Raw genomic sequence first — 10,947 nt, 5'->3', positions numbered from 1 at the left:
TGACAGGGACTGGGAGACTAGTTAGGATCGAGGGAAAGATGAATGGAGCAAAGTACAGAGATTATTAATGAAAACCTGCTCCAGAGCACTCGGGACCTTAGACTTGGGCGAAGGTTCACCTTCCAACAGGGCAACGACCCTAAGCACACAGACAACACAGGATTGGCTTCGGGACAGGTCTCTGAATGTCCTTGTGTGGCCCAGCCAGAGCCTGGACTTGAACCTGATCAAACATCTCTGGAGAGACCTGAAAATAGCTGTGCAGGGACGCTCCCCATCCAACCTGACCGAGCTTGAGAGGATCTACAGAGAAGAATGGGAGAAACTCAAAGTACTGAGTAAAGGGTCTGAATAATTATGTAAATATGATATATCAATTTTTTTAATATATTTGCAAACATTTCTAAAAACCTGCTTTTGCTTTTTCAGTATGGGGTATTGTGTGCAGATTGATGAGGGGGGAAAGTATTTCATCCATTTTAGAATAAGGCTGTAGTCAGATGGTCTGGATCCACTCTAGCTATCTTAAGAGGAATTCACTAATGGCAAGTCGCTCTGGGTAAGAGCATCTGCTAAATGAGTCAAATGTCAAATGTAAATGTAAGATATCTTAAACCTCATTAATCAAATTCAGCTGTGAGATCTCTTGAACTTTATTAATGTGGTCAAATGTGGGGTTGGAGGGTTGGGTTTAATTTGGGTTTATTTTCTAATTCATTATGTTTTTTGTTTTACTTGTAATGGTCAAAATCAATTAGTGTATTTTTGCTTGGTAAATACTATGAATGTACAGTGAGGGAAAAAAGTTTTTGATCCCCTGCTGATTTTGTACGTTGGCCCACTGACAAAGAAATAATCAGTCTATCATTTTAATGGTAGGTTTATTTGATCAGTGAGAATAACAACAAAAAAATCCAGTAAAACACATGTCAAAAAATGTTATCAATTGATTTGTATTTTAATGAGGGAAATAAGTATTTGACCCCCTCTCAATCAGAAAGATTTCTGTCTCCCAGGTGTCTTTTATACGGGGAATGAGCTGAGATTAGGAGAACACTCTTAAAGGGAGTGCCCCTAATCTCAGTTTGTTACCTGTATAAAAGACACCTGTCCACAGAAGCAATCAATCAATCAGATTCCAAACTCTCCACCATGGCCAAGACCAAAGAGCTCTCCAAGGATGTCCGGAACAAGATTGTAGACCTACACAAGGCTGGAATGGGCTACAAGACCATCGCCAAGCAGCTTGGTGAGAAGGTGACAAAAGAACTGTCAATCTCCCTCCGGCCTGGGGCTCCATGCAAGATCTCACCTCGTGGAGTTGCAATAATCATGAGAACGGTGAGGAATCAGCCCAGAACTACACGGGAGGATCTTGTCAATGATCTCAAGTCACCAAGAAAATAATTGGTAACACTACGCCATGAAGGACTGAAATCCTGCAGCGCCAGCAAGGTCCCCCTGCTCAGGAAAGCACATATACATCATGCCTGTCTGAAGTTTGCCAATGAACATCTGAATGATTCAGAGGACAATTGGGTGAAAGTGTTGTGGTCAGTTGAATTGAACCATAATGTTTTCGTTGTTTGAAGAGACAAGGAGGGTTAAAGTAACATGTGATAACAGCAGAATGAAACAGTGATATTGTGTCATGGTAACAGTTAGGAAGCAAAACCTTCTGTCCTCTAAAATAAACAACAGATAAACTTTAAGAATGTTTTTGTCATATTTTTTTTTAAAGCATCAAGTATGCTTTTTTTTTTTTTTTTACAATCCATAGATAGTTTTATCTACCTGATTCCCTTTAGTCTCTGATTAAAATGCACCAGTAAACGTCAGTAATACTTCTATAGCTCTCTAAATCACCTCAACGCATGACTGGAGGAATGATAACTACCCTCTATAGGACCAGCAACATGCTAACAACCTCTATAGGACCAGCAACATACTAACTACCCTCTATAGGACCAGCAACATGCTAACAACCTCTATAGGACCAGCAACATGCTAACAACCTCTATAGGACCAGCAACATACTAACTACCCTCTATAGGACCAGCAACATACTAACTACCCTCTATAGGACCAGCAACATACTAACTACCCTCTATAGGACCAGCAACATGCTAACAACCTCTATAGGACCAGCAACATACTAACTACCCTCTATAGGACCAGCAACATACTAACAACCTCTATAGGACCAGCAACATGCTAACAACCTCTATAGGACCAGCAACATACTAACTACCCTCTATAGGACCAGCAACATACTAACAACCTCTATAGGACCAGCAACATACTAACTACCCTCTATAGGACCAGCAACATACTAACTACACTCTATAGGACCAGCAACATGCTAACTACCCTCTATAGGACCAGCAACATACTAACTACACTCTATAGGACCAGCAACATACTAACTACCCTCTATAGGACCAGCAACATACTAACTACACTCTATAGGACCAGCAACATGCTAACTACCCTCTATAGGACCAGCAACATACTAACTACACTCTATAGGACCAGCAACATACTAACTACCCTCTATAGGACCCCTAACATAATAACTACCCTCTATAGGACCAGCAACATACTAACTACACTCTATAGGACCAGCAACATACTAACTACCCTCTATAGGACCAGCAACATACTAACTACACTCTATAGGACCAGCAACATGCTAACTACCCTCTATAGGACCAGCAACATACTAACTACACTCTATAGGACCAGCAACATACTAACTACCCTCTATAGGACCCCTAACATAATAACTACCCTCTATAGGACCAGCAACATACTAACTACACTCTATAGGACCAGCAACATGCTAACTACACTCTATAGGACCAGCAACATGCTAACTACACTCTATAGGACCAGCAACATGCTAACTACACTCTATAGGACCAGCAACATACTAACTACACTCTATAGGACCAGCAACATACTAACAACCTCTATAGGACCAGCAACATGCTAACTACACTCTATAGGACCAGCAACATGCTAACAACCTCTATAGAACCAGCAACATGCTAACTACCCTCTATAGGACCAGCAACATGCTAACAACCTCTATAGGACCAGCAACATACTAACTACCCTCTATAGGACCAGCAACATGCTAACAACCTCTATAGGACCAGCAACATACTAACTACCCTCTATAGGACCAGCAACATGCTAACTACACTCTATAGGACCAGCAACATACTAACTACACTCTATAGGACCAGCAACATGCTAACTACCCTCTATAGGACCAGCAACATACTAACTACCCTCTATAGGACCAGCAACATACTAACTACACTCTATAGGACCAGCAACATGCTAACTACCCTCTATAGGACCAGCAACATGCTAACTACACTCTATAGGACCAGCAACATACTAACTACACTCTATAGGACCAGCAACATACTAACTACACTCTATAGGACCAGCAACATTCTAACTACCCTCTATAGGACCAGCAACATACTAACTACTCTCTATAGGACCAGCAACATACTAACTACCCTCTATAGGACCAGCAACATACTAACTACCCTCTATAGGACCAGCAACATGCTAACTACACTCTATAGGACCAGCAACATGCTAACAACCTCTATAGAACCAGCAACATACTAACTACCCTCTATAGGACCAGCAACATACTAACTACCCTCTATAGGACCAGCAACATGCTAACAACCTCTATAGAACCAGCAACATGCTAACAACCTCTATAGAACCAGCAACATACTAACTACCCTCTATAGGACCAGCAACATACTAACTACCCTCTATAGGACCAGCAACATGCTAACAACCTCTATAGGACCAGCAACATACTAACTACACTCTATAGGACCAGCAACATACTAACTACACTCTATAGGACCAGCAACATACTAACTACCCTCTATAGGACCAGCAACATACTAACTACCCTCTATAGGACCAGCAACATGCTAACAACCTCTATAGGACCAGCAACATACTAACTACCCTCTATAGGACCAGCAACATACTAACAACCTCTATAGGACCAGCAACATACTAACTACCCTCTATAGGACCAGCAACATACTAACTACACTCTATAGGACCAGCAACATGCTAACTACCCTCTATAGGACCAGCAACATACTAACTACACTCTATAGGACCAGCAACATACTAACTACCCTCTATAGGACCAGCAACATACTAACTACACTCTATAGGACCAGCAACATGCTAACTACCCTCTATAGGACCAGCAACATACTAACTACACTCTATAGGACCAGCAACATACTAACTACCCTCTATAGGACCCCTAACATAATAACTACCCTCTATAGGACCAGCAACATACTAACTACACTCTATAGGACCAGCAACATACTAACTACCCTCTATAGGACCAGCAACATACTAACTACACTCTATAGGACCAGCAACATGCTAACTACCCTCTATAGGACCAGCAACATACTAACTACACTCTATAGGACCAGCAACATACTAACTACCCTCTATAGGACCCTAACATAATAACTACCCTCTATAGGACCAGCAACATACTAACTACACTCTATAGGACCAGCAACATGCTAACTACACTCTATAGGACCAGCAACATGCAACATAGGACCAGCAACATACTAACTACACTCTATAGGACCAGCAACATACTAACAACCTCTATAGGACCAGCAACATGCTAACTACACTCTATAGGACCAGCAACATGCTAACAACCTCTATAGAACCAGCAACATGCTAACTACCCTCTATAGGACCAGCAACATGCTAACAACCTCTATAGGACCAGCAACATACTAACTACCCTCTATAGGACCAGCAACATGCTAACAACCTCTATAGGACCAGCAACATACTAACTACCCTATAGGACCAGCAACATGCTAACTACACTCTATAGGACCAGCAACATACTAACTACACTCTATAGGACCAGCAACATGCTAACTACCCTCTATAGGACCAGCAACATACTAACTACCCTCTATAGGACCAGCAACATACTAACTACACTCTATAGGACCAGCAACATGCTAACTACCCTCTAGGACCAGCAACATGCTAACTACACTCTATAGGACCAGCAACATACTAACTACACTCTATAGGACCAGCAACATACTAACTACACTCTATAGGACCAGCAACATACTAACTACCCTCTATAGGACCAGCAACATACATACTAAGGACCAGCAACATACTAACTACCCTCTATAGGACCAGCAACATACTAACTACCCTCTATAGGACCAGCAACATGCTAACTACACTCTATAGAACCAGCAACATGCTAACAACCTCTATAGAACCAGCAACATACTAACTACCCTCTATAGGACCAGCAACATACTAACTACCCTCTATAGGACCAGCAACATGCTAACAACCTCTATAGGACCAGCAACATACTAACTACACTCTATAGGACCAGCAACATACTAACTACACTCTATAGGACCAGCAACATACTAACTACCCTCTATAGGACCAGCAACATACTAAATACTCTCTATAGGACCAGCAACATACTAACTACACTCTATAGGACCAGCAACATACTAACTACACTCTATAGGACCAGCAACATACTAACTACACTCTATAGGACCAGCAACATACTAACTACCCTCTATAGGACCAGCAACATACTAACTACACTCTATAGGACCAGCAACATGCTAACAACCCTCTATAGGACCAGCAACATACTAACTACACTCTATAGGACCAGCAACATGCTAACAACCTCTATAGGACCAGCAACATACTAACTACACTCTATAGGACCAGCAACATGCTAACTACCCTCTATAGGACCAGCAACATACTAACTACACTCTATAGGACCAGCAACATGCTAACAACCTCTATAGGACCAGCAACATACTAACTACACTCTATAGGACCAGCAACATGCTAACAACCTCTATAGGACCAGCAACATACTAACTACACTCTATAGGACCAGCAACATACTAACTACCCTCTATAGGACCAGCAACATGCTAACAACCTCTATAGGACCAGCAACATACTAACTACACTCTATAGGACCAGCAACATGCTAACAACCTCTATAGGACCAGCAACATACTAACTACCCTCTATAGGACCAGCAACATGCTAACAACCTCTATAGGACCAGCAACATACTAACTACACTCTATAGGACCAGCAACATGCTAACAACCTCTATAGAACCAGCAACATACTAACTACCCTCTATAGGACCAGCAACATACTAACTACCCTCTATAGGACCAGCAACATACTAACTACACTCTATAGGACCAGCAACATGCTAACAACCTCTATAGGACCAGCAACATACTAACTACCCTCTATAGGACCAGCAACATACTAACTACCCTCTATAGGACCAGCAACATACTAAATACTCTCTATAGGACCAGCAACATACTAACTACTCTCTATAGGACCCTAACATAATAACTACCCTCTATAGGACCAGCAACATACTAAATACTCTCTATAGGACCAGCAACATACTAACTACTCTCTATAGGACCAACAACATACTAAATACTGTCTATAGGACCAGCAACATACTAACTACTCTCTATAGGACCAGCAACATACTACCTACTCTCTATAGGACCAGCAACATACTAACTACACTCTATAGGACCAGCAACATACTAACTACCCTCTATAGGACCCCTAACATAATAACTACCCTCTATTGGGCCAGCAACATACTAACTACTCTCTATAGGACCAGCAACATACTAACTACTCTCTATAGGACCAGCAACATACTAACTACTCTCTATAGGACCAGCAACATACTAACTACCCTCTATAGGACCCCTAACATAATAACTACCCTCTATTGGGCCAGCAACATACTAACTACACTCTATAGGACCAGCAACATGCTAACAACCTCTATAGGACCAGCAACATACTAACTACACTCTATAGGACCAGCAACATACTAACTACCCTCTATAGGACCAGCAACATGCTAACAACCTCTATAGGACCAGCAACATACTAACTACACTCTATAGGACCAGCAACATGCTAACAACCTCTATAGGACCAGCAACATACTAACTACCCTCTATAGGACCAGCAACATGCTAACAACCTCTATAGGACCAGCAACATACTAACTACACTCTATAGGACCAGCAACATGCTAACAACCTCTATAGAACCAGCAACATACTAACTACCCTCTATAGGACCAGCAACATACTAACTACCCTCTATAGGACCAGCAACATACTAACTACACTCTATAGGACCAGCAACATGCTAACAACCTCTATAGGACCAGCAACATACTAACTACCCTCTATAGGACCAGCAACATACTAACTACCCTCTATAGGACCAGCAACATACTAAATACTCTCTATAGGACCAGCAACATACTAACTACTCTCTATAGGACCCCTAACATAATAACTACCCTCTATAGGACCAGCAACATACTAAATACTCTCTATAGGACCAGCAACATACTAACTACTCTCTATAGGACCAACAACATACTAAATACTGTCTATAGGACCAGCAACATACTAACTACTCTCTATAGGACCAGCAACATACTACCTACTCTCTATAGGACCAGCAACATACTAACTACACTCTATAGGACCAGCAACATACTAACTACCCTCTATAGGACCCCTAACATAATAACTACCCTCTATTGGGCCAGCAACATACTAACTACTCTCTATAGGACCAGCAACATACTAACTACTCTCTATAGGACCAGCAACATACTAACTACTCTCTATAGGACCAGCAACATACTAACTACCCTCTATAGGACCCCTAACATAATAACTACCCTCTATTGGGCCAGCAACATACTAACTACTCTCTATAGGACCAGCAACATACTAACAACCCTCTATAGGACCAGCAACATACTAACTACTCTCTATAGGACCAGCAACATACTAACTACCCTCTATAGGACCCCTAACATAATAACTACCCTCTATTGGGCCAGCAACATACTAACTACTCTCTATAGGACTAGGGACATACTACCTACTTTCAAAAGGATCCTTTACTTGCTTATATCATTCACGTACAAAAAAGCAACTTAGCATGTCAGACCCACCTACCGCATGGATGCAAAAACACCCGTTTTCAGGGGTCCGTGTGATGTGGGAGGAGTTAGTTTGATGTGGGAGTAGTCCTTTTGGTGTGAGAAGAGACATTACAATGTCAGATGAGTCCTTAGTGGTGTGGGAGGGGTCTGTGTTATGTGGGAGGAGTCAGTAGTATGTGGGAGGGGTTAGTTTGATGTTGGTGGGGTCCGTGTGAAGTGGACGGGGTCTATTTGGCATCCAGCAGCATGAGGTGAACAAACAAGCCGGCTGAGGGGATGACATCACCATGCTTGGTGAGAAGAGGGACGTGGCGGTAACCTGGGAAACAGGACGTGAGGTTTGAGTAAGTCAGCAATAGAGAGAGAGAGAGAGAGAGAGAGAGAGAGAGAGATTACCGTTCTGTAGACTGGTGAGTGGCAGGCAGTACTGTCCAATTAGGTCATTCTGTGAGGTGGAGTCATAGTCTTCAACCAGGAAGCGGACCAGGGCAAGCTCTGGTACCTGGATGTCAAACTGGAACGTCTCATTCCACATGGGGTTAAAACCTGCAGAGAGGAACATCATTCCACATTTAACCTGCAGAGAGGAACATCATTCCACATTTAACCTGCAGAGAGGAACATCATTCCACATTTAACCTGCAGAGAGGAACATCATTCCACATTTAACCTGCGGAGAGGAACATCATTCCACATTTAACCTGCAGAGAGGAACATCATTCCACATTTAACCTGCAGAGAGGAACATCATTCCACATTTAACCTGCAGAGAGGAACATCATTCCACATTTAACCTGCAGAGAGGAACATCATTCCACATTTAACCTGCAGAGAGGAACATCATTCCACATTTAACCTGCAGAGAGGAACATCATTCCACATTTAACCAGCAGAGAGGAACATCATTCCACATTTAACCAGCAGAGAGGAACATCATTCCACATTTAACCAGCAGAGCAGAGAAACATCATTCCACATTTAACCTGCAGAGAGGAACATCATTCCACATTTAACCTGCAGAAGGAACATCATTCCACATTTAACCAGCAGAGAGGAACATCATTCCACATTTAACCAGCAGAGAGGAACATCATTCCACATTTAACCAGCAGAGAGGAACATCATTCCACATTTAACCTGCAGAGAGGAACATCATTCCACATTTAACCTGCAGAGAGGAACATCATTCCACATTTAACCTGCAGAGAGGAACATCATTCCACATTTAACCTGCAGAGAGGAACATCATTCCACATTTAACCTGCAGAGAGGAACATCATTCCACATTTAACCTGCAGAGAGGAACATCATTCCACATTTAACCAGCAGAGAGGAACATCATTCCACATTTAACCTGCAGAGAGGAACATCATTCCACATTTAACCTGCAGAGAGGAACATCATTCCACATTTAACCTGCAGAGAGGAACATCATTCCACATTTAACCTGCAGAGAGGAACATCATTCCACATTTAACCAGCAGAACATCATTCCACATTTAACCCGCAGAGAGGAACATCATTCCACATTTAACCTGCAGAGAAACATCATTCCACATTTAACCAGCAGAGAGGAACATCATTCCACATTTAACCTGCAGAGAGGAACATCATTCCACATTTAACCTGCAGAGAGGAACATCATTCCACATTTAACCAGCAGAGAGGAACATCATTCCACATTTAACCAGCAGAGAGGAACATCATTCCACATTTAACCTGCAGAGAGGAACATCATTCCACATTTAACCAGCAGAGAGGAACATCATTCCACATTTAACCTGCAGAGAGGAACATCATTCCACATTTAACCTGCAGAGAGGAACATCATTCCACATTTAACCTGCAGAGAGGAACATCATTCCACATGGGGTTAAACCTGCATTATGTTCCTCTCTGCAGGTTATTAAAACCCCATGCGGGGTTACTCTCACCAGGTTTTAAAACCTGCAGTGTGAGTAGTTGTGTGTGTGAGTGTGGTTGTGTGTGTCTCACCATTGTTCTCGATGGAGCGTGTCTCCTTGCTGCAGGTGTCAGCTGGAACACCGTAGATCTCCACTTTAACCAGCGGGTCCACGATGGATTTACACTTGTCCTTGTTTAACTTGGGCAGCTGCTGGGCTGAGATCACCTGGAGACACACGTAGGCACACACACACACACACACACACACACACACACACACACACACACACACACACACACACACACACACACACACACACACAATACCTTCTGATAAAAGTTTAATAGGAGTCATGTGGGTAGCAACAATTAAACCTCTGACTCTTAGATAAAATATACAATTAATATCACAACATAGACGTACAGAAACTAATCTAATGTATTCATCAATCTCTGTAGTTGTCTTCACTGTGTTCAACAAGTAGCTATTGTAATACATTCTGTGATGTTACACTCATATAATACACTATAATATCATAATATATATCACAATTCAATAGAATATATACACACTATAATATATAACACTATAATATATACAAACTACAATATATACACACTATAATATATAACACTATAATATATACAAACTACAATATACACACACTATAATATATAACACTATAATATATAACACACTATAATATATAACACACTATAATATACAACACTATAATATACAACACTATAATATATAACACACTATAATATATAACACTATAATCTATAACACTATAATATACAACACACTATAATATATAACACACTATAATATATAACACTATAATATATAACACTATAATATACAACACACTATAATATATAACACACTATAATATATAACA

The 10,947-nt window shown here is 41.4% G+C and overlaps 1 protein-coding gene across 50 annotated transcripts in view; it reads right to left on the bottom strand.

Annotated features, from left to right (window-relative positions):
- Window positions 1-864: 864 nt before the first annotated feature.
- Window positions 865-10,947, bottom strand: part of LOC118383476 (1-phosphatidylinositol 4,5-bisphosphate phosphodiesterase delta-1-like) — a 30,282-nt gene continuing 20,199 nt past the window's right edge. The window contains exons 7-18 of one of the 50 annotated variants that reach the window (XM_052517639.1): window positions 10,133-10,268; window positions 8,534-8,683; window positions 7,624-8,456; window positions 7,329-7,443; window positions 7,033-7,209; window positions 5,783-6,345; window positions 5,424-5,513; window positions 4,750-4,897; window positions 3,983-4,041; window positions 3,627-3,656; window positions 2,105-2,222; window positions 865-2,015 (exon numbers count right to left, since the gene is read on the bottom strand). In XM_052517639.1, the coding sequence (XP_052373599.1) occupies window positions 8,365-8,456; window positions 8,534-8,683; window positions 10,133-10,268 (378 nt within the window). In that variant the 3' untranslated portion in view covers window positions 865-2,015; window positions 2,105-2,222; window positions 3,627-3,656; ... (5 more) ...; window positions 7,329-7,443; window positions 7,624-8,364. The other 49 variants (XM_052517630.1, XM_052517629.1, XM_052517596.1 and 46 more) reach the window with 49 other exon arrangements.

Source organism: Oncorhynchus keta, unplaced genomic scaffold, assembly GCF_023373465.1.
Source record: "Oncorhynchus keta strain PuntledgeMale-10-30-2019 unplaced genomic scaffold, Oket_V2 Un_scaffold_8670_pilon_pilon, whole genome shotgun sequence".
Lineage (NCBI taxonomy): Eukaryota > Metazoa > Chordata > Actinopteri > Salmoniformes > Salmonidae > Oncorhynchus > Oncorhynchus keta.
Note: the sequence above shows the minus strand (reverse complement) of the source record. Positions and strands in the feature narration are given on the sequence as shown.